General features: G+C 37.5%; 1 protein-coding gene across 1 annotated transcript in view; it reads left to right on the top strand.

Annotated features, from left to right (window-relative positions):
* Positions 1-26,059, top strand: part of LOC105288774 (formin-1-like) — a 230,833-nt gene that overhangs the window by 162,599 nt on the left and 42,175 nt on the right. Inside the window, exon 13 of the mRNA XM_011355145.2 lies at positions 10,475-10,567. Coding sequence (XP_011353447.1) covers positions 10,475-10,567 — 93 coding nt within the window. The remainder of the gene's footprint in view (positions 1-10,474; positions 10,568-26,059) is intronic.

Consider the following 26,059-nt stretch of genomic DNA (forward strand, 5'->3'; position numbering starts at 1 on the left):
TGTTCACTTCTCTTTTACTTGACCTCTCAACAGTATTGCACAGAGATGACTTTCTTTCTTGCAATACTGGTTTTCTCTCAGATCATGTGATTCCACACTTCTGCTTTTGTACTTTCCTGCTCATTCCTCATCCTTTTCTGGTCTCTCCTCCACTGCTTACATGCCCCAGGGTTTGTCCTGCAACCCTCTTTTCTTCTTTGCCTACGTTCTTTCCCTACCACTTCATCTACTTTCGTAGCTTTAAATACTACTTTCATGCCTGTGACTTCCTAGTGTGTTATTTGTGTCCCAGCCATGCAGCCTAAACTGAAGACTTTTGTATATAACGTGAGACTCTTATTGGCATCTCAAATTTAACGTGTCCTAAATAACACTCTATTTTCCCCCTCTGGTCAAGTCTCTAGTCAAATATCTTCACAGTGAGACTTTTACTGACTGCTTTGTTTAAAATTATAAGCCTCCTATTCCTATGGCCTTATCTAACCTCCCTTTTCTAAGCAGGGTGGTTACAATTCCTTTGGATTCAATTCCTTTGAATCCAGTTTCTTGAATCTAGTTCCTCTGAATCAAAATCTAGACACAGGACACTATAGATCTAGGAAAGAAACAAGGTCTATGTCCCGAGGTCCAGTCATGCTGTTACCATTTAACTTATCCCCAAAGACCCATGCATTCCCATAATGCTTTACTTTTACTCATCATATTTACTCTGTCTGAGATGACTCCCCTCTTCCTTTCTTCTCCTTGGCTGGCTGATTCACTCTTCCTTGACCTTGGCAATTCAACTCATAAGTTATCTTTTTTAAAGAACCTTCTTTGGCCACCACCCAAACCCAATCTGAATTGGAAGCCCCTACCCAGTGTCCCATGATAGCACGCTATGTTACAATCTGTTGATTTCTGTTCTGTGTCTGTTTACTAGACTCTCAATAACATTTTTCGTGGAGATATGACCAATAGGGCTGGTTAAATATTTTCCCACCACATTTAGCACAGTGGCACAGTGCAGATACTCAATAAATATTTTTAATTTTTAAGTACTTGTTTAACCCATATATATGCATAGTAAGGCTAGAAACCACCCTGTCTCCTGTGATCTATGAACAATTTATGCCAAAATCCCATCTCTGTAGAAAAACAAAGCTACCTATTAGATCTTAAGGAAAATATATTGGAGGGATGCATAGGGGGCACTTCTGCCTCCTTGTAAGGTGTCTTGGTTCTACACTAGGTCTAAACTCAGTGTAAAACTCAGCCCCTTCATTAGTATTCACAGCCCACATTCACTCACAACTAGCCCTGTGAGTTCAGGAGACTTTACTGAAGCTATGGGGATGCCCCAGAGGCCATCCTTTTCCAATTCAATTGTCCTTCTCTCTTTCTACCCTTACCTCTTTTTGTGTATTGCCTCCTGAAAGAGATCCAAACTCTTCTTCCTCTGTTGTGAAAGACAACATCCCATTTCCCTGAAGCCAGAATACTAGATAACCCCCACGGAAGTCCTCATCTGGGGATGATGAGATGCTTGACTCCAAGAATTTATCAAAGATACTTGTTTCTAACAATTACCATTCTCTAAGAATTCTAAATCTAGCTTTTTAAGATGTTTTAAACACATGTATTTCATATCTGAATGGATGAATTTGAACGAAAATGGCATGGTATTCAGTCTACTTATGCTTTCTCCAGCCCCTGCATCCATCTACATGTATTATACATGTAAACATGTACACATATACATATGCCAACACATAAAATATATAAATATATATATATATTTAAAGAGATGTATATTTTTTATGTGTTGGCATATGTATATACTAGAGCCAAATGCTAGCAAGGCACTAATATCTGTACTGCATGTGTATAACACCTGCCCCCCACCCCACCACAATTTGATAGTTCATTCATTTATTTATCAAGTACTCAGTATCTTCTATGGGCTATACATTATAGCAGGTGCTGAGGATATATTATGTTTCTGTCTAATGGGGGTAACAATCAAATTATCAATTGTAGTACAATTGCGAAGGGGAAGTCTACAGTGCTATGAGACTGTGTAATAGAGGGGACCTCATTGATATAGAGTGAAAAGTCAAAAAGAAATCTTGATGAAATAACTTTTGAGGTGAGATAAGAATGATGACCAACAACTAACTAGACTCTGGTTACTAGGGGTAGAGGAGAATGTCACTGGCAAAGGAGTACCGTGATGGTGGGAGGGAACTGATTATGTCTGAGGAACCGAGAGATGGCCACTGCGACTAGCAAGCACACAGAGTGTGGCAGGGAGAATGGAGTCAGGCTGAGGAAGCAGGAGGAGCCAGCCCAGGAAGGACCTTGTAAGGGCGAATTTCTAAGAGTAAAAGCCACAAGTGGGTTGAAGCAGAGGATTGACCCCATCAGTTGTGTATTTTCTAAAGGTCACTTCAACTCTAGTGTGGAGGACAAATTTGGAAACAAGGGTGGATGTGAGAAGAACGAGTAAGAAGGTACTACATCGATCTACTGGGAGTGATGGCTTCAAGAGCTCTTCCAGAGATGAAACTATGGGCTAGACCTATGAATTTGTGAGTCACGGTCCTAGAGGTGGCTACTGAAATATTTACCTGGATGAGATTTCCTAGAGAGAGAAGCATAGCATGAGAAGAGATGTTCAAGAACTTTAAAATTTAATGGTTGAATATAGAACGATGAGGCTACAGAGCAGACAGAGGCAGGAAGAAAGCCAGGAAAAGGGGGACTCAGAACTTAGGGACAAAGTATTTCAAAGAAGGGGAAGTCTTCAACAGAATGAAATCCTGCTGGGCAGTGAACTGAAATGAGATTTAAAAGAAAAAAAGAGAGGACATTGTCAATAGGATGGGTTCATTGGCGAATTTTTTCCAGTGTCATAATGGAGATAAAGTAAATTTCAGTGGGTCTAGGAGTGGTAAGTAAGAAATAGAAAAAGTGAGTATTCTTTAAAGAAGGTTGGCCATGAAAGAGATTAGACTAGACTATAACATAATGACTTGTTGTTTACCAAACGCAAAAATATTAGGAATGTCAATTTATTCAAAGAGTTTATGGGGTTGTTGTTATTCCGTTGTTGTTCTTGGAAATGAGAAGAATAAAGCCACATATAATATGTTATCTAGCTAAACTTAGCACTGTTGGACTATTTTAAATGGATAGCATTTTACTGTTCAATACATAAAATACTTTTTAATGTTTGTTTCACTTAGTCCTCATGAAATTTTAGAAACTTAGAGTCAGAGAGGTATTAAATAACTTTCCCAGCCAATAAAGAGTATGGAAAACTAAGAATAAATAATTGTATCTTCAGATTAAGAGTAGTTCAAAGAGGAAATTTTTCTAATGTAATGACGGTTAACAGGTTTTAATAAATATATATGTGTATATTAAAAATACATTTAACTGTATACCAAAGCTCTTGTTTCAGTTTTTTTAAAGTTAGCAAATTCTTTAAGTGTCTTGCTTGTATTTGCCTTAAGTCCAATTATTCATTTAATAGGTCTTTTATTTTGATAACATTTATTGGTACATTTGAAGACTTATGTCTTTGATTTCTCAAGTATATGTGTATTCCAGGTTCGTTATCCACTTCAGATCCATGGTTTAATAAGTACTATAACTATAAATGTCTAACCACTGTGCCGTACACCTGAAACTAATATAATGTTGAATGTCAACTGTAATTGAAAAAGAAAATAGGTTTTTTTTAATATTATAACTGTTCTAATGAAGACATAGTCATATCTGAAATTTGAAAATCACTCTATCTCATAAAAGAAGCACAGATAGGATATTCTTCACTTATCTGTTCATTATCATTCCAGTTTATAGCTCAGAGTTTCTGATTAGCTTCTTTAACAGCTCTATTGAGATATAATCACACTACATATAATTCACCCACTTAAAATGTACAATTAAATGATTTCTGGTATATTTACAGAGTCTTACAACTATCATTGCAATTAATTTTAGAAAATTTTCATTAGCCCGGAAAGAAACATTATACCTCTTAGCCATCACTTCCTCAATCTCTCCATCCCACCCTCCCCCAGCCCTAGGCAACCATAATCTACTTTTCATCTCTATAGATTTGCCTGTTCTGGATATTTCATATGAACGGAATCATGCAATCTGTGGTCCTTTGTGACGGGCTTCTTTCACTTAGCATAATATCCTAATTGGCTTCTGATACATAGACTCTATATCTGTACAGACACAAAGTGGCTCTGGTGTGTGTAATTTCATCTGTGCATCTGCATTATTCTGAGATACCATTCTGACCCAAGTACCATGCACATAAGGCCTGTATTTTCACTCGTAATACCCAGTTGCCCATTCAAGTTTTTTGAACACTTCGGATACAGATTTTTGCCTTTGGGTGAAGATAGTCACTAGGAAGAATGATTTGGCCTTGATAATTATATCAACTGATTTCCCAAACCAAGGATAAAGGTAGAAAACATCTTCGATTTCATATAGGTTGTCCACATAAGAGTCAATGCACAGTTGTCTGATTCTAGACCAGAAACTTGGGCCTGGGATAGGGGTACTATTTAGCAGAAAATGAGTCTTGTAAGCCCCTTTGAAATCAAATCTAAATAAGTCCCTTCTGGAATTGATTTTCTCTTTGCCCCCGACAACACCCCACCCCAGGATTTCCTCTGATACCACTCTCTACTCTCCATACTAAGCCTTATAATGCCCTCCTCATTTAGCTTAATCACATGAAACAGGCACTTTATATTTCAAGCTTTTGTCATTTGTTTTTGACTTAAATCAACTTGAAGTCTTCCTTTATGTAGCTGTTTTTTAAAAGCGTATATATATTTAAAAATCGCCACAAAATAGTACATTCTCATTTGTACCAGTTTTTAAGAAGAAAATTAAAAATTCTTAATATTTTACTACTTTTATATATGATTTTTTCCTTCTATAGAAATCCCTGAATTGCAGCTAGCCAAAAGCCGTTTTTCTTTTACTATTTTAATACATCGAATTTAATGTAATTTCCTAACCATTCTATTCAAGGCCAAGACCATGAAAAAGAATTGTGTAGGTTTTTGTGCTGATATTGCAATTTTGATTTCTGAATTTGTTTTTAAGTTTGTTTTGATAACAGTGTGTTTGGGGGTAGAAAACTAAAAGTTTCTCTCTTTCCATCTGTGTGTGTGTGTGTGTGTGTGTGTGTGTGTTTTCGATGTGAAAAGCACTGGGAAAGACAGTATACTGTCTTGGCATTACTAAAAAGAGACTTTGAAGTACAGTATGTTAATATGAAAGGAAATAATCCATATATTTGCATGCAGTTCCAATCACTAGAAACAGTAATTACTATGTGCCTTGCCCACTAAGTTGTTTTTGTTAGTGACCCATTCACTACAATGTCTGAGGGCAGAGATTTTAGCCTGGTTTTTTTCGCTGGTATATCCCCAGTACCAAGTACAATTTGTGGTACATAGTTGGCACATGGTCGATATTTGGCAAATTGATGTATTTATCAAATGATTTCCTTTAGGATAATCTCCTTAACCCAGCATTCTATGATTTTGATTTGTATCTCTCACTTAAACCCCATTGACATAATCTTTGCCTTAGTTAAACTGTTCTATACATTGTTGCAACAATCCTTTACGATGATCCTTTGAGCATGGAACTCATGGAAGGGACAGAGACCTTATAAAAATGAAGGAGACGTAAAACCGGCACAAAACCATAGAAGGGTGGGATAGGAATGGGTAAACAGAGAAGAGGGAATTCCAGGTTTAAAACACAGAGTCTAGATAAATCTTTCCTTTCCTCTAAAAATATATTCCGACTTCATTACTAAATCCATAGGTCCTTCAACTCATAGAGAGACATGTTCCATATTTTTGTAAAAAATAACCCATGTACATTTGATCTGTTAAGATCATTAAACATGTATTAGATTTTGAGTCATTCTATCTAGGCCTTGCCTCTATATGCTTCTAACCTATCCATGCTTTTTAAGTGACTCAATGAATTTTATTTCTTAGGGGTCAAAAACAAAATAACAGAAACCACCTATGGCCTTAACAGTCTAATATCTGAAATCTTAAAATATTCATGGCTGTATCTTTTCTTTCATTATCATGGTTCATAGCATTTAACTTTTAAATGAGAAAACTCTCAAGTTAGTGTCTATTGTTTCATTATGTACTGGTTCTCAACATTTAATCTCTCTGTCTCTCATAATGATAACTTAGTAGCTAACTTCAGGAATTAATATATTTAATTCTATCAAAAACTTAATAAAAGAGAAAAATAAAGAGAACCTGGGGTGACTTAGGCTTTTAACATCAGAACTTCTGGCACGGCCTGTGTCTGAGTCAACCTTGGTGGTCTAGCAATGTTGTATACATGTCTTGTGGGTGGACAATAAACGACATTTGTGGATTTGTCAGTGACCTCTCTCCTTTATGTACTGCCAGTCTCCAGTGTTATCATTAATTAGTCTTCAGATCTCCCATTTGTCTGCTGGAAAACATCTCAGACAAGGCAAGTTAAGGAGCTGGACCGCGACTGTGTTGAGGCGGTCAGGGGCAGCCCTGGGCTTTCACTGTATGGACAAGTTTAATTCTAATAGGCCACATGGGAGGCTGGGCCCACTGGGGTCCAGAGAGGGCCTGTGAGCACAGCAGGTGAGCTGCTCTCATTTGTACCGGATTCAGTTTCTAATTTCAGAACCATAATGCTCAGAGGCCTAGGGCACTTGTTTCACATTTAGCGTCATCTTCCCCAGGAGTCTCCTCAGTGAATTCTTACAATGGGTTGTGGAACTTTGGTGAGGAAATGAAACCCTATGTTCCAAAAAGGAGATTTGCACCGGGCCGTATTTTTGTAAATATGGTGCGCAGCATTTGTAGTGACTGATGCCCAGCTATGACTCTTTTGCCGTTCTGATTGTGACATGTTTCCTGACTAATTTTACTAAATCATAAAAATGACAATACGAGGCCACTTGTTAATGCCAGTCATTCTATAAACCACTTTACATGCATTATCTCATTTATTTCTCGTATTATGCCTATGCGGTGGTCCCCATTTTGCAGATGAGAAAAGCCACAGCCCACCTGAGGCCAGATAAGTCTTGATCCAAGTACAAGCCCTTTACCATACTCCTATATGGCCTCATAAAATCTGAGCACTTTGATGGACCCCATGGGCTCTGCCACCATAGCCAGGACAAAGGGTTAGCCCCAATCATCAACCCCTTTAATTCAAGCAAAAGTAGAGGTTTTGCTTTTGTAATTGAGTAGAGAAGCTCTACCTTCAGCATTGCTTTTGCTAAGGAGAAGTTACTGTCATGTCTTCAATTATGCCCTATTACCAAAATGCCTGCATGCTTTACCATGTATTATTTGTGTTCATGAAAAATAGTTCTCTGTAAATGAAATTGTTGGCATTCGAATGTAGTAGAGAGCTAATTAAATAATTTTAAAGACTTCCGATTTATATTATGAGACATTCTGGCTTTTCTTTAAATATGGCTACCTGCGTTCTCAGAATCACAGATGGCTAACATCAGAAAAGTTTATGTGGCCATGAAAGTTTATTGAAAAATGCTGATTCTTGAAAGCAGACATCTTCCAACTGACCAGTCTTCTGCTATGCCTTTGCTTCTTGGAACTACTCGATCAGGAGAATGATTTGCTACCTTAAAGCATGAAGTGATGGATGTTCTGGGGGATCTTTAAAGACACAGAGCCCTTCAAATCAGCTTGGGACAAGCACAGTGTTCGTAGAGTGAAGAGACCGAAACCCTGTGGTACACCTCTCCTGGAAAGGGAGGAAAGAGATGAGGAGGCCCACTTTGAGTCTGGGTCAACATTGCTAATTTTTTTCAACTTTCATCCACATAAGACTCTAGTTAAGGTGAAGAAATCTTATGCTTTGACAAGATGTGCATGGAGCTATCTGGAGAAGTTTGAGGATGAGTAAATGAAACCTGCAAGATGATTTGCAGGGATTAATATAAGTATAAAAATAAATATAATTAAAGGTAAAACATAAATACTCTATAGATGTTTCAAAGATGTGAAAACTTAAGATTGGAAAAGGCTTTATGGTGGGACTTTTTCTTTAGGATGAACAGACTTTGTCAAATGCAGTGGAAAGTATGTGTGGGATGATAGCAGAATGGGTAGAGAACCACATGGATGACGATATGGAACTGGGACCTCTGGTTCATGTAATCTGGAAATAATTTTGGTTAGGTTGGTCAAATATATACGCGAAATAGAGCTGGAAGGTAGAATGGTACCAAAATGGAAAAGACCTTAAATCCCAGGCCTGGGAGTTGAAATATGATTGAATTAGCAGTGAGAACCCATCAATACGTTTATTTTGTTTTATACCTTTTCCCCTTTGTTTTCAGTGGACAGTCTTGCCTTGTAATTCATAGAGATGAGAGAAAACTTAACAAGCCTCAAAGTTAACTTGATCTCCCTTCCCTGAAAACAAAATAAAACAAAACAAGAGCGAACCAAAATGATAACTCTTTCCACTATTCCCCATCTCAGTACATGGCACTTCCAGCCACACATTGCTCATCTTTTCCTCTTTCTCAACCCTGTATTAACGTCATCAGCAAGACCTATTTGTTCTGCCTCCAAATTATATTCCAGCTCCATCTACTCTGTCCATTTCCTTCTCTCTCTGAAACCACTTCAGCCCAAGGCACCACTATATTGAGAAGAGAAGAGTGGTGGGCAGGAGGTACCTATCATTTGGCCACAGGCCCATCTACTCGGGAAGAGGTAAAGAGAAACCTGATAATAGGAGAGAAGTTATTAAGTAGTTATTGTAGAGAGAACAAATAAGCTGAGAAAGAGAGGTGAAAATGTGAAGAAAGGGAGTATTTTGAAATAATGGTTTGACTGGTTTTATAGAATTTGTTTCCCATTTGTTCCAGGTAAGATTTGTATTTCTTCAGTGAGATAGATCATTAAGAAAAAGTTTTTGCATTCTGATGGACAGGGTTTCATAGACAGCATAGTTATGCTTATCAGAATAGCTAATCACAGATATTTAAAATAAACTCCGTTAAAAACTCTTAGAAAGGAACAATGTCAATACACAGAGCCCAAATTTAGGCCCCTCCCGTGATTCTCCTCATGACCCCCCGGTAGATGCCTCTGAGAATGTAGCTGATTCCGAACTTGACTCAAAAAATGGCACAGTTCCCTCACGTCATACTATCATCTTCAGCACAATTGTATAGTCTCCCAGAGTTGGCAATATTGCAAGAGAAAAGTGTCTGGTAACTAGTTTCAGGGGACACTTGAGTGGCCGGCCTCTTTTGCATTTTCTGTGTGTCAGTGCTGACAGGTTTGTTGCTTTGCTTACACAGGAAACATTCTGGGTTGCTAATTTTGAAAACATCAAATGATTGGATATGAGTTTCCCAACACAAATAAAGGCCCCCTTTCTAACTCTCTTCTTCTAAATGCCTACCTTGTGCTTTTTAAATTCCTCCAAGATAGGGAATATAGGTTTCTTTATTTTTCAAAACAGGTGGCATGATTTCTTTATGGTGAATATCCAAGCCTTTAATATGTTCTCTTGGACAAGAACATCTCAGTAATTTCTGGCCATGTTCAACACACCAAAGTGATCATGACTTAGTTCTAGCTTTGGGAAAATGAAGCCGTTCTCTTCCCAGTGCATTTCTGCCACTGGCACAAACATGTAGAAAGCTTGGGGAAGTGCCTCTTGCCTGGGTCAACTGCCTTTTGTAATAGTGAACTATGGATTATTGTGGTTTTTATATCACCAAGCCAGAACTCTAATTTGAGGGGACTTGATTATCAAAAAAGTGATCTATTTTAAATTCCAGATATTTTTTCTGAAGTAAGTCACATATAAAACGATGTCACATATGTTAGTGGAATATTAATGGAAAGGGTAGGTGATGGGAAGCATGAAGAGAGAGGCAGTCCTCCCTAACCTGGGCTTAGTTCTCATGCTTGGATATTGGTGTGACCCCGAAGAATTGCCAATTTGGTGGTTCCAGGTGACTTGAGTGCCTGGGAATTGCTGCAAAATCTATTTCATACTCACCTTGTGGAGTATGATCTAAAGAGGGCCGGGGCCATTAAATCCTTGGGACTAGTCCTTCAGTAGTTTTTGCCTCTCTCTATTTTCGGGAGACCAAAAGCAGAGTACTTCACCTGTCCCAAGTCAGAGGTTTTACTGCATCTCTGAAAGGAAAGTTGAAGGTGATACATTTTCCTGTTCCCGAAGAAAGGTCTAAAGTGAACTAATTACTTTTGTTTATTCATTTGTGTCGTTTCTGTTTTTGCCCTGTCCCCTTTGAATTTGGATAAACAGTGATTGATTAATATTTTGCACAATTAATAACCAAGTGCATAGCTCAGAGCATAGGCTCAGCAAATACGTGTTCATGGGAAGTCTAATTCCAAACTTCTCTTCACAGCAAGTGAGAAACAGATGGCGGTGGTGTGCAAGGAATCGCCAAAAGAGTATCTTCAGCCTTTCAAGGACAAACTAGAAGAGTTCTTCCAGAACGGTAGGAAGCTGTGTCAGCTGCACATACATGACACTCTGAGGCATCCTTTATTCCACAACCATTCTCAGAGGCCTACTGATCCCATGCGTCCTGGCGGACCGCTGGCAGTCCCAAAGATTGCATTAGTTCATCTTCCCATGGTGCTTACATACTCCATGTAGTAGTTGCCCTATAATTTTTATATCATCTTTCAAAAATGTTTTAATATTAATTTTTTTAACAGTACTCCTGTTTTTGTAAACTTTGGTGAGAAGACTTTTTTATTTTGTCTCTTCATTGAACCCAAGAGGATCCTTAGTACACGTTAACTGACAAATGATGTACATGTACAGTCATTTCAGTGCATTTCAGATTTGCAGTGGGTCTGGACAGATGGATGGTGATTATCTTCCTGGCTTTATGAATATAGCAATTTGGAAACTTGTGTTATATTTTTCATTCCTTTTCAGAAAGGAAAATTGGGGCCAGGTGAATGCCACTCATCCAATCACTTGGCACCCATCAGCCCTTTGGGATTAGAAAGAAGTGATATGTACAAGTCCCAGTACTTACTTAGAAAGCCTACCAAGTTATGTTTTTTCCTCCATGATTTTGGCAGGATTAGGGAACTTTTGTGGATCCCTGTTAGTGAATGTGGAAGTTTAATGCCTTTTGGATATTTCTTAATCCGATTTCTCAAATTCAACTTAAGATGTGGAACAGAAAAGAAGTGTGGGGCACAACTTCCAATTATAAATAAATAAGTCCTGGGGATGTCAGGTACAGCATGTTAACTAGAGTTAATAATATTATGTTGTACATTTGAAAGTCGCTAACAGAGTAGATCTTAAAAATTCTTATCACAAGAAAAAATTGAAACTATGTGGTGACAGATGTTATCTAGACTTATTATGGTGATCGTTTCACAACATATAGAAATATCAAATCATTACATTGTACACCTTAAACTAATATAATGTTATCTGCCAATTATATCTCAATAAAGAGAAAAAATAAGTGTGGGATAGTTGGAGGGAGCTTTTATGTTTGCTAGAAAGCCAGAGGAAATGCACGTAGGAACCTCTGGGGATATATCAACATACTGTTTCTATTTATTAAAAATGCCACATGATTCCACACCACCAGGAAAAGACCATTAAGGAGGGCGAATCTGTACAGTATGGCCAAACCATCTCGGGAGTTGGCAGGGAAATTCTTAGTCCATGAGTCAGAGGAACTCCATTCCAGCTACTCCCTTGGTGTGGAGCTTACTTCCCTCTCCTTGGCGGAACTTGTCTGTGTTGAAGTAGAAGTCACAGTTCTCTCTTGGCCACTGCTGAACCTCATACATGGTAGAAGTAATGCCATCAAGCAAAATGCCATCTTGAGAGCAACAGTGATACCAACACTTACGTTTTATGTGACTAAAATTAGGTGGGTTTTATATGTGACTTATCAAAATAGATGCATTGCTTTATGATTATGCCATGTAAGTATAACCTGAAGAAAAGCATGAAATATTTTCCTTTGCTGACCCCCAATTAATAATGTCTGCTTTTGACATCTATGGAATTAACTTGAAATGAGGCTCATATGTACTTAGATTTCATTTTTTATTTTTAATTGCTATTATTCTAGATGTAGAAAATTCTACAATGTGTACATCTGGGTATTTTATGCTTATATGCTATAGTGGTCTTAACCCTTTCTCCTTAAACTAACTAGCATCTTAAAACTTAAATTGTGACTTTTATTAGTTTTGTTGGAAAAAAATAAATATGAATAGATTTAGAACTTGAATATCTTCTTCGGTGCCTAGGAGAAGGAATTTCCAAATTCTTTTTGAGGTTTTGTGTTAGTTTCTCCTCTGCTAGGTCTCAAACATCTGGTCTGTTCTGAGAGAGACAATTAAGGCAAAGTGGACCTCATGTCAGGGAGGCAAGGGAGCAGCCATGGAAAGATGTTCTAAGAAAGCCCCAGAGCAGCGTTTCTCAACCCTGGCTGCACACTGGAATCACCTAGGGGAGATTTTTAAAATTTTGACACCCAGGCCAAACTCCAGACCTATCACCAGCCTCACTGGGTCACTGGGGATGGATTCAGGCATCAGCTTTTTTTTTTTTTTACTCCCCAGGGGATGTCAGTGTGTAGCTCAGGTTGAAAGCCCCTATTGTCTAGCTTAATTCACCTTTCAATGTGTATTCAAAGACGCTTATTCAGAGCTTGCTCTACCTTGGGCACTGTGATAAATGCTTGTCCCTCCCCCAGGACTATCCTGTTAGGAAAAGATGGAACTGAATAAAGGAGTCAGCTCTCCTTTAACCAACATAGTGAAGGGAATATGAGGCATTAGAACAAACCTCAAATTGTGGTTAAAACTAAATCAGCCAAAACAAAGCACAAAGATTACTTAAAGAAAAATTGCCATTCTATAAAGAATTTAAAAATATATAAATAAAGTATAATACTGTAGGAATCTTAAACGTGCCCAGTATTGTGTGGTCAAAAGAGCCATTGTTGAATCAGCCTGTTACTGTTGTCTCATTATTTAAGTTGGTTGGAAATCAATCTAGAACTGTACTGTCCACCATGTATGGCATGCAGCTGTTGAGTAATTGAAATGTAGCTAATCCAAGGTGTATAAGAGTAAAATGCACAGTGAATTTTGAAGACTTAGTGCAAAAAAACACATAACATTTCATTTCTGATTTTTTATGTTGGTTACATTATAATATAATAATATTTTAAATGATAATATTTAAACGAAGTATCAGAATGATATTTTAAATCCATTAGGTTAAATAAATAAAATGTTATTAATAATAATTTACCTGTTTCTTTTAGTTTTTAAGCATGGCGCCTAGAAAATGTTTAAATGGGTATGTGGTTCACATTATATCTCTAGTGGATAGTGCTAGTCTAGAGGCATAGTTCCTGATATTTCTCATCTCCTTCCTTTATTCTCCTCTTCAGTTTTTTGCTCTGTCTTCTCCATCTTTTATCCTGGGTTACTGGAATGCAATTTCATAAGCTAGCTCCTCCCCACTTTTGCTCTGAGTCTGGCCATTGTTCAGCTTAACTGAAGGAGATGCTGCCATGCTACTTCATCAGGCTACTCCTCTGTGGTTCAGGGGCTGGGGCTTTGCCAAGGTGTAGGATACGCAAGTGGGATATCTCTTGGCTGTCATGGAGTTCTAAATAGTGGTCCTTTTTTTTACAAAGATGTTTCACTTATTTATAGAAAATATAGGATTTTTTATCCACTCTAAATAGACATTTTCCACCCTGAATAATCAAATTTTTATGGCAATTATCATACAGTTTAAGTATAGTATATCATCTAATATGCCATTTATTTCAAGAAACACCATTATTACAAGTACTACTAAGAAATAAAAATTGCTAGTAATTAAACCATGATGTGTCACAGATAATGAGATGTATCCTGATATCAGAGATGCTTCAATATGAAAATTCCATCAATTTCAAAGTTAATGTAATATGGCATTATAATTAGGCATACAGGTTTAGAGAAGAGGGTTGCCTAAGACTTCCAGGTGATCAGGGAAGACTTTCTGCAAAGGAGATGTTTTTGTTCAAATTTGAAAATAACAAGATAACGACAATGACAACAGTGACAGTGAAAGCTAATGTTTGGTGAGTGCTGCTGTATGCCAGACACTACGAGAAGAAGATCATCTTTCTTATTTAGTCTTCATGACAACCCTCTGAAGTAAGCAATATTTTCACCTTGTCATACAGATGAAGAAGTTGAGGATGAGGAATTCTCAGCTGACAAGTTATGAAGGATGTTCCAGGCAGAGGAAAACACTGAGACTCTCAGGATGAAAGACACAATATGTTTGGGGAATGGCAGGAGACTTGATGTAGCTAGATCACAGGGTGTATGGGAAGAACACAGGACCAAAGAAGGAGAGGAGAGTCACAGTATGACTTGCTAAAATTTCTGAACTTTGTCTTACAGGAAACAGAGAGCCTTTGAAAAATTGCACGTATGGGAGTGATGTGGTCACATTGTTCTTTTTGTTTGTTTTGGTGTGTGAGATCATTTGCTTTTTGTTTTTAAGAAATACATTATAACTAAGAGCAATATAAAGAAGATTTGGAATAGTAAAAGACTGGAAACCAGTCTATCGAGCTCTTGTGGAGAGTAGTCTCGGCAAATGATGATAAGAACTTGAACAAAAGCAATCACAGTAAAAATAAGAAAGGAAGAGACATATTTATAAAGCTTTTAGGAGTTATGGGACTAGATAACCCATTGGAAGTAAACAAACTTTCAGAAAGTTTCTGGAGAAAAGAATAACTCCTTTTTCTTGCTTGGATAACTGACTGGATACTGAGGAGGAGGACTAGATTTGGGATGGAAAACAATGACAAAAACTCTGGGCACATTGACTAGATATATCTGTGAGAAAGACAGGTAGAGATGTTGGGTTCATGGGAGAGCACTGAGTGAGACTTTAGAGGGCAGCAGGAATGAATGAGATAGCACAGAGAAACGGTATAGAATGAGAAGTTCCTGAAGTAGCAGAGTCCTTGAGCACTCTGTAATATAATAACCATAATTGAGAAAAGATACTTCCATACTTCAATAATACTGGAGTATTTGGCAGGAAATCCACTTTTTTCCCCCACTTTTCTACTAAGGGAGCCTTATCACTCATAAAGTCCTAAGCAGTTGCATTCTTTATGCCTGAGAGGTCACATACCTGCATTGTGACTCTGTTGATTTCATGGTTAGGCTAACTTTTACATGAGCTGCAATTCAGTTCTTCTAACAATCATGATGATTTAATTTTTCTTTTGTAAATCATACCCTGTTGCCACACACAAGTGGAGATGATGTGTTTATCCTTATGTTTTTTATCATCCTTCCCTTCTCAAAATGTCCTTAAATAGTGTTATTTGACATAACCGTGGTCCTTGTTCTTAACTAATTTCATTTCCTGCACAGAATTGAAAGTAATTTCAATGGTACCACTTTTCAGAGTAGCAATCTCCACAGTATCTGAGACTTTTTCCTTACATGGTTTTTCTTTTCCGCAGTAGGCTCTTCTGGATTCCAATTTACAGCTCAGTTCAGAGTAACCTTGTGCAGGCATTATTTGAGCTCATGTTTTCCCACCCTCAGATCAAACATGGTCATAATGATATGGCCTTCAAAAATGTGATGCTCACATTAAAAGTCCCCATAAACATGGCAGGGATCCTATAATTGAAAGAAGGCGCAGAGCAACTGATTAGGTCCCAGGTATAGATCTTGTAGGTGGTCTTTTTCATGCTGTTAAATTGGTCATTTGTATTTATAGCTTTGGCAGGGAGGGCTGAAACCTAAACTGGTGCTAATACCAGCACTCTCCCACATTTGGTCTTATCTCATTCTCCATTAATTTTACCTGGCATCCATGAAAGGAACCAAATCAAAACGAATCTGAATAGGCCATGCTAGTCCTAAGGTTCTTTGACCAGCTGAGATTAGAGATATTCTTAATGTGAAGAAACCATTTTCTAGTAAAAAATAAACAAGTAAATTTACAAAACTAAAAAACAAAACAAAACAAAAGGCCCACTAACTGATTAACCGCATTGAATGCAAAAAAATAATAATAATATAAATATCACAGAATGTTCTGTGACAGCTGAGACTATGTCTATCTGTCCTATTCAGTTTCTCATCCCAATATAATTTAGGACCAGCCTGGCCCATGATAGGTGTTAAAAAATTGTTGAATTAATGAACAAATAGTCCGAGTCTTATAAAGTTCCTGGGGACTATTATTCCTTTTTCCCTATATGAATTTCCTGTTTAAATCCATTTAGAATTGGTAAATCATACCAGAATCTGGTGAGATACATTTTTGGTCTATAATGTATGTCTGCGCTCAAACCTCCTGGATATCAAAACATCTTTCTGTGTTACAGATATGCGTATAATCCATTCAAGCATTATGGTTACAGGATATTGATGGGTCAGTGATCTGGGCAGTATGACCTGTGAGAGGAAATAATTCCTACATTCTTTACAGAGCTTGTGGAAGGAAGGACTATGGCTGGGGGAACAAACGCTCTGTGTGGGCCAAACCAGGTTTTTGTATACCTCACGACTACTCAAAAGAGTACCAGCAGGTACTCTTTGGCTCCAAATAATATCAAATGGCCAAGAATTAAGATACTCTGTTGTGATTTCTGGGTCGCTGAAGTCACAGAGTAGCAATCCCTGGAAGGTAGAGAAAGCTATCTTATCAGAGGTTTCAATAGATTGTGGTCTGAAAGAGTTAGTTTGAATCATTGGTTTTTATTTTGTTCTGTTTTGTTTTTCCATAAATTTCTGCAAAGAGCACATATTTCCCCTCCCCACCGAAATCGGTTTCTCTCTCTCTCCTTCTCCCCCCACTTTCTTCTTCTTCTCTCACTTCTCCCCCTAACTCATCACTCCTTTTATATCTTCAATTGACTCAATTTTTCTTTTTGGCCAAGCATCTAATAAGATATCTTTTGAATAACTTTAGTTCTCTTTTTATTTTTCTTTCTCTCCAATGAAAAGTTTTGCAAAAAGAATAAAAATATCTAAATTATTTTTATGTATGTATAAAACTATCCAGAAAAGATTGTCCCCTCCCCTAAAAAACCAACCAAACAAAAAACCCTACAGGTCAATCTCACTGTAGTTTTGAAATTTTAAATAAAACAGTACGTTTTATGATCAAATGGAGTCTATTCCCAGAACTTAAGGATATGATATGATATTGGGAAGTCTATCAATATAATTTACTATTGATAACTCTAACAAGAAAACACATGACCATCTCTGTAGATGTAAAAAGAAAAAGCACTTGACAAAATTCAACATCCATTCTTCACTTATAAGCTCAATAAAACATTAAGTAACATATACTTTCTTAATATAATTAAAAAAAAAGTCAGTCCTAAATTTGTAACTTATATAATAGACAAAAAAGTCAATCTATCTAATATATAAGAGCTTTTAGACATATTTAAAGAAAAGAACATCCAATAAAAAGAAAGGCAAATAATATGAACAGTGACAGAAACTGCTCTTTAAGTGTATGAAAAGATGCCACTCTCAAAATAGAAATACAAAATAAATTACTTTGAAATTCCATCTTTCATCTGTAATATTGGCAGAATTACAAGTTTGATGACAAACTATGTTGGCATTGTAGTAGGGTAAACGTCACTGTTTTAGGTTGTTTGTGAAAGTGTAAGTTATTACAATTCCTATTGAGGTCAGTTTAGCCTATTGAGGTCAATTTAGCCCATATCTATTAAAGTTACAAATGCGTATGTCTTTTGACTTGGCAATTGGACTTCTAGAAGCATAACCTCAGATATGCTCCCACATGCAAAATGATTTATGAAAAAAACATTGTTTGCAACAGCAAAAGATTGGAGACAACTTAAGTGACCATCAAAATTGGAATTGTAAATTATGGTATTTCCATATGGTGGAATACTAAGTATCTGTTTTAAACAAAAAAGTATGAGAAAAGTTTTTATGTATTGACAGGGAAGAATCTCTAAGATATTTTAAGTGGAAAAAGCACAGGTCAGAATAGTAGGTATATTATATTACCATTTAAGTAAAGAAGAAAAAATGGGTACTACTTATCAAAAATTTCTGAGGACAAATAAACTAATCTAGAGTTGATAGTCCACTGGTCCTTACCATACTGGCCATTCAGGTTGTCTGTTCTGTTTAGTTGTTACCCACGTTGTTGTTAAATATTTAGAGTATTTATTACCCCTGAAAATAATCAAACAGATTTATTTCTGTAATGGATAGAAAATGAGTGAATGGGGTTCAGAGGTGCTAGGTATGCGGACTTTTCATATATCTTTTAACCAATATGTACCTCTTTAAAAAGTTAAATAATTTCTTTTTTAAAACAAACAACTTTCTATGGTACTTTGCACTTAAATTTTTTCTTTCAAGACTGCTTTCCCTTTCAGCCTTCCCCCACCCTGGTACCAGTCGGAGTCCCTTAGACTGGTGAACCTAGCCCTTCATGTTCAATTTCCAAAGGACTGAAAATTCAATGCTCTCATTCGGAGCCTCTTTCCCGCATTTGGAGGCTGGACTGGACTTAGAAAAAAAACTTGAGAGCCTTTTATGTTTTCCTTCTCTTGTCAATGGAGAGTCGGATCAGTAAGCTAGTACCTTGCCTCCTCCTCCTCAATACCCTTCCACAACTGCTCAGTGGGAGGCAATGGAGTCTTCCCAGTGCGCGTGCGCGCACAGACACACACACACACACACACACACGGACACACACACACACACACACACACACACACACACATAGATTTTGCTTAACATTCCATCACTCTCTTGTGATGGCTATAGCCGAGTGTCCATGAAGAGGCCTCTTTGCTGTAATATGTAAAGTGTGTTGCATTTTCCACATCTTTTGTTCCCTGTTACCATATTCCTGTTCTCTATTTCATTTGGGTCCTCTTACCTCTCCAGTACATAAAAGTCATACATGTTTCAGTGGACTCTTCCCTGAACATACAGGGTGAGAAAGTAAGATCTACATCTCAGATTACCCGGACACAGACCACCTTCTAAACCTAACCACAGGTTAGGACTAGTTATTAATCATTTGTATCTCAAGACCATTATCAGGATCTGACTTCTATGGGCATTTTCATTTTAAGCCTTAACTAATTTTTGAAAGAAAAGTTTTGTTTCCTGTTTTTAAGCAACGCCTCAGAACTACATGCAAGTGGCAGAAAGATGGAGGTGTTTGGGTTTGAAGGGGAGTGTAGGATAAGGATTATTAACTCTTACTGTCTTCTCTAGAGCAGCAGGTATTAAGATACATGCGTGCGTGGCAGCAGCTCCAAGCTCATGAGTCGAAGATGCTTTAGTAGAACAGGGAATGTACCTTACGTAGATTTTTATAACTTTGAGTAGGGCCTTTAACGATGTAGGTATTAAAATATTACTGGGGCTCACCTCATGATGGTATTGTCAGTGTCGATGTGATCCCTTCATTTCCCTTGTGGCAGAATCCAAGATGCTTTGAGATTCTGGAACTGCAATTACAGTAAACCCTTTCTGATGACTAGAAACATCCCCAAGTAGAAGTATGGAATGAAGGCAAGTGAGCCAAGTTCTTTCTTTCTGTGTCTAGACCTTTTTGTCCACTTGTGAATTCTCTTTCCACATTTCATTGGCTTGTCTTGGGGAAAACTAGAAGGAAACTAAGTTGTATTCCCCCAGAAACAGGATTTTAGTAACTTCTGAAGTTTTATTTCCAAGCCATAATTATACTATTTAGCCTTCCTGTCATGACTGCATGTATATTTTTAGGTTAAGTAGGATTTTTCACTTTGAGGCGGGGGGTGGCAGGGGGTTGGGAGTAGGGGGAGGGAGGAGTGTCTTTTTTTTTTAAGTATTCCAAATGTAGCAGGAGGAGCATTTCACTTGAAGTCAGAAGACCTGGATTTAAACCCCAGCTTCATCACTAATTTCTCTGTGTGACTCTGCACAGATTTTTTAATTTCTCTGAGCCTTTTTTTTTCTTCGTCTATAAAATGGGAATAGTAGTATCTACTGTATATTGTCATTATGAAGATTAAATGAGATAACATACACATAAAACCATCACATGGTTTTATATTAAAGCATTAATAAATACACAATGTGTTATTTTTAGAGCATAATTATTATCCCATCACAACCCTCTGTGAGAAACATCAATTTAGTTTAAAATTTCCTTCAAGTGTTCCGTTCAGGGAGTTAAAAGGATGCCTCTTGACTTCAACAGTTGAAGCACAGTGCTTCCTTTAATCTCTGCAGCAATGCTTTGAAGCTGATTTTGTTATTCCTAGCTTTCCAGATTAGGAAACTGAGTCTGAGGATTTCAGTAACTTATTCAAGGTCAGTGCGATCTCAATCTCAATGTTGGTACTGTGCCATCCTAGTAACTTGGAAAATCACTTATTTTCTCTATGTCCCAAGGCCCTTGTGGGTAACTAGAAATAAGCATTTGCTCTCACCATCTAAATGAGAAAAATGTGAGAACAGCGGACTTGTCCACCACAGCTTAACCCCAGGGATTCCCATTCCTGGAGTCCAAATGGAGACCCCCGTACTACCTTCCCCAACTGTAACAAGAGAACTTTCATTTGTACTTTGGAAGGAATTGTGGTGACAAGCAGTTAAGTATTTTATGGAATCAGTATTGAGCTCTGAATTCTTGCATAATAGTTGTTTTCATGATAAATTGCTTCATGTAATTGTTGGCTCAGCCACCACTTCCTCTTTGGATTCTTTACAACTATCAGTGAGGTTTTAATCAGTGATTGATTGCAGTTTCTGTCACATGACTTCTCTTTGAATTACTCAGTTATTGTCTTCTCCATGCTGGAAGAACTTAACACCTATACTGCTTTCTGGGAGTTATTTTGCAGAATACATATTATATAATACGTGGTTTTGAAGGTAATGTACAACTCTGGAAAGACCTCTACATTCTTTCAAATAGTACAGGTCTGTTTCTTCTGCTGAGTTCATTTTGCTTTAGAAGTATTGTGGTAGCACTAGTAGGAGTCCAGGACTGAGTGAGATAATATATGCAGAGCATTTAGCACAGACCTGGCACTATATGTCAGCAGCTACTGCTACTGTTATATTCTCAGTCATTTTATCACAGTGTTATCAGATAGTTCAGAGGGTAGAGCTCAGAAACTCAATCACAGAAGTGTTACTTTCCCAGTGGTGTGAATAGGGGGAGATCCGAATTCAAATGGCAAATAAATAATTACAGCGAAAGGTCTTAGATACTAGAAGGAAAATCACATTCATCTTGTTCTTCTCCTTTAAAAGTAAGCCAAAAGCAGTGACTATAAGCTGGACTTCCTTAAGACCTGAAGCTTCCTGTTTTTATAATTTGTCGATCATTGTGTAATTAGAGTCAAAATCAGGTAGGCAGCGTTAGTTTAAGTTCAAAAGTACCAGATATGCATGGAGCTTTTCTACAGGATTGTATTCCTCTACCATTAAAATATTTTATTTTAAAATATAATTTAAATTTCTGTAGTTACATCTTAATGATAGAAAGTATGTACATAATTCTATTAAAGAAGGCATGCATTGTGGATCTCATGTCATGGCTACCCAAATCAACAATATTACCACCTAGTGGCCGCTGAGCCAAACTGCAAACACACGATCCTCGAGACCCACAAAGAGTTCTAGTGCCTTGTCTCAGTGGCTAAAAGTGATTGAAAAAGTCAGTAAACAGCACTAGAGTAAACAACTTTAACTATCCTTGATAACTGTTAATTACCAGAACATTCAAACTCTGCTTTCTAGGAGATGGGAGAATGATGAGACTTTTAAAAATTGCAAGCCGAAACTAGAGACTGTGATCAATTCTTTAATCCTTTTATGAATGTTTTGAATTGAGAAGAAATATATAAACCTTTCTCTACTACTGTTTATATTTTAGTTTTGATTGACCTCTACTATTTTTCTTCTGAAAATTTAAGAATGTATATTCGAATAGATCATAACTGTTTTTAGCAGAGATAAGCAATGGTTTATCACTATAGGAAATATGCAGTGTAAGTTCACGTCCTTTCCTAAATTTAGCAAAATTTAAGTGCTTAGTTTCTTGAAGTGCTGGTCCTTGATCGCACATCCTCACTCCACCTCGGAATCTGGCACCAGAACCTTGTTTTTTACCACTTCCCTTCTACCCCTAGAATCTACCAACTTGTTGACATTCAAATTATTCATCAAAATTAACAAACCATCTGCCTACTGAGCTCATCACACCATCCCAGTTCCTTGCTGAAATAAACGAAATGTGGAGTGAGTAATTATAATAATTCTAGGGGAGTGTAATATATGCAAGTTGGTAATGCAGAAATCTGCGAAAAAAATCTATTTGAAATTTTTATTCTTCCCAGGAGGGCACTATTCTCTCCTTAATATCTTCCCTTCAGTTTCATGATTCTAGGATTAAGCATAATTGCTAACATAATATTATGTGCGTGATCATCTGCTTTCTTAAACTTAAGCTTCCTCTGGCATTGGTTCCTAGTCTGTAGTCATAGCTGTGGCATTAATTGTAATTTGTCTGAGCTTCATATGGTGAAATAGGTTCCAACATGTTGACCGCAATTAGTGAAGATTGATAGTCCTGGGTAAGATTCAAGGGATGGGTTTTGTATCTCCTTCAGAATGTTTTCTTGTTGTTTCTGTTATAGTTTCCTGGGAGACTCCAGTGAAAAGAAGGTTGGCTTTAGAATTACACAAACCTGAGTTCAAATCCCTTCCCTAACTGTCTGACCTTGAGAAATTTACTCAAAGATAGAGATAATAACACCAATGCCATAAAGTTGTTTTGATAATCAAATCAGCTAACATATGTCAGCCACTTAGTCAGATAGCTACAGATATAACCGTTTCAACTGTTCATTAAATATTAGTTTAGGTCTTACTATGTTCTAGAGATGGTGCTACCTGACAATGGTACAATGGTGAACAAAATGAACACAGTCTTTGCCTCTGGAACTTATATTTGCCAGTAGTGATTATAGCCTGTGGGCATCAGGAATCCTTAGGGTATATTCTGGTTATCTGTTGATGCATAAGCAATACTTCAAAACTTAGTAGCTTGAAACAATAATTTATTACTCTCTCTCACGGTTCTGTTTATTTACTAAACTCAACTGGGTGGTTCTCACTCTGGGTTTCCCATGCGATTGGTCAATAGGTAGATGGATTTGGAATCATCTGAAACTTCTTCATAGACATATCTGGATCATGAGCTGGGATGGATGGCAGAGATGTGGGTTGGCTGGACATCTCCTACTCCATGCAGTCTCTCCATGTCCCTTGGGCTTCCTCACAGCATGGTGGCCGTGGGTTAGTTAGTCTTCTTACATAGTGGCTGGCTCTTTCCAGAGCAACTGTTCCCCCAAAAAGGAAGCAGAAACTGCTAATCCTCTTAAAGGCTAGAGATAAAACATTGTGTCACTTTTGGTTAAAGAAGTCACCGGCCAGCCCAATTTCAAGAGTGGAGCAACAGACTTCACCTCTCTGTGGAGAGCAGTGCCAATATACAAGGAAGGGAAGGATCGATGGTGGGCATCCTGGAGGCAAGCTGCCGCAGTGTTTAATTGATTGTTCCTCGGTTTAATGTGCTTTGATATCTAGACTCTTAACTAGTAGGTTCTGGCTTTTACTGGACTTAATCTATCAAGATTTGCAAAGTTGACCATTAGTGTTTGCCCTAGGAAAAGGGATCCATATTATCTCTAGGGGTTAGATAAATAGCAAATGTGTTTATTCTGGTCCTTGTAACTTCTTCGGGACATATAGCATTTCCAGGGAATGGAATTTAATCATTCTCTTCAATCTCTCTCTAAAGAAAAGTCCTTATTTTGTATTAATGTATGGGAAGAGATAAACACCCTAAAAAAAAAAAATAGCCTCACAAACACACCTTACCAAGTGACTCACATGTTATACACCCATTTTGGCACATGAGAACCATCACCATCAGCCATGATATCTTCCTGGGTGGGACTCAATATAAAGCCCCATTTGCTGCAGTTTCTATTCTACTTCTTTTGAGAGATTTTCCTTGGAGTTGGAGCCCCAACAAATCAATCCCCGGATAACTCAACACTGTAAACTTGACATGAGGAAGATTCTCCTCTGTCTTTTTCCCTAGGGACAAATGGCCTTTAACCTACTCTCCTAGGTTAACTCTCCTAGGTGCTTTCTTACAAGTTTATAATCTTCTTACTTTAAATATTGTTCAGTGCATTAAAAAAAAAAAAAAAAACCCACCACCGCCAACAACAACAGAAGTCAACTTTCCCAGCACAGGCATGAGAGGAAAGAGAAAGCTTAAGCTGCTACCTTCTTATTGTCACTATAAATAATTGATTTAAGGTCTGAATTTAACTATTTTTACTTTTGAAGGAATAAATTATCAGAAAGTTGACAAAATTGGGGAACTAAGGTATTTCCTTTCTGTACTCTTGCCTTAATAAAATTGTTCACTGTAAAGCCCAGTGGTAAGTTTTGCATGCATTTCCAGTAGATTACGACTTGCTGTCTAGTCCCTCAGTGGACAGGTTAGTGATGGGCACTCTGCTCCACTGCTAGAAAAGCATTTGCTGGCATATTTTGATCCAATATGAATCCATAGAGTTGAGTTTCCCGCCCCACCCCAAAAAGGGTAAGGAATGTTTTAAAAACAGATTTATAAAGACTCTTCTTAGCTACAGCAGGCGGTTTTGGTCATGTGGGATCAGGATCTACCAGTTTTCTATTTCTTAAAATATGAATAAGAAACCAGAATCTAGAAGTTATATTAAAGTTCATGAGTTTTGATTACATGTTCCAGGTAATCAGTTTGAAACAACACCTGTCTTAATTTAAATAATGACGTTGTTCCCTAGGATTTATGTAACCTCTTTTTAGGGACATACTGCATTTACTTTGAGATTAGAACATCATGTGTGCGTGCTTGCGTGCGTGCGTGCGTGTGTGTGTGTGTGTGTGTGTGTGTGTCTATATATAATTTTTTCTCAAAAATATCAACTGGACAACATCCAAGAAGGATCTAAGAATGAACAAACTAGGAAAGTAGCCTAGATTATTTCCCACAAACTGTGATAATCCAAATTCATCTAAGATCAATGAGCTGTCAGGAAAAAGGAAAAAGAAATTCCAAGCAAATATATCTAAACTAATAGCCAAAAGGATAAAGAAAACCACTGGCTGGATAAACTGTGATAAATGGTGGTGGTTTGTTTGTTTTTAAATTTTGTTCCTATGTGTAAGTTCCTCTTTGAGAAACAGTTTCTGTGTAATACAAATCTTTTGTACTGTGTGACACTCCTGTCCATGTGTGTCTTCCAAAGATTAGGGAGGGTGGGGTGAGGAGTCATCTTTTCTTTTCTAAACAACTATTTCTCACACTGTTTTAGACTTAACCACTTGTATGCGTTCTCTTTCCTGCATTCCAGTTGTCTAACATTACAGTCCACTTATTGCTCTATACGAATGGGACATGCAAATCCATTGGCACAATTTACTCTTGTGTTTGTGCCATTCAGGTACATTCTTCTTCCCTCTTGGGTGGCTGTCCTAGTCAACCCAGAGGTTGCTACACCGCCCCAACAACTGCCTCTTTACCCAAGTAGCCATCTTTGCCATTGTGCTAATTGAAGTAACCAAGGCTCCTGGATCCCGTAACTTGCCTGCACATGGAATCTCACATGTCTGGAATGCCTTTCACACAGCTACTATACTTTTGAAGCAAAATGGTTTTAGTCATTTGCATGCAGTTGTCTGCAGAGATTAGAGGCTGCAGCCATGGTGTTAACCCCTTAATAATATTTTTAAGGCGCTCATACCAAGTGCTCCCACTCTTCTACTAGTGATCTGAGAGAAAATGGAGCTATCACAAGGCAGACATTCAAATAATGTGATAG

Source organism: Pteropus vampyrus, unplaced genomic scaffold, assembly GCF_000151845.1.
Source record: "Pteropus vampyrus isolate Shadow unplaced genomic scaffold, Pvam_2.0 Scaffold19, whole genome shotgun sequence".
In the NCBI taxonomy this organism is placed as follows: domain Eukaryota; kingdom Metazoa; phylum Chordata; class Mammalia; order Chiroptera; family Pteropodidae; genus Pteropus; species Pteropus vampyrus.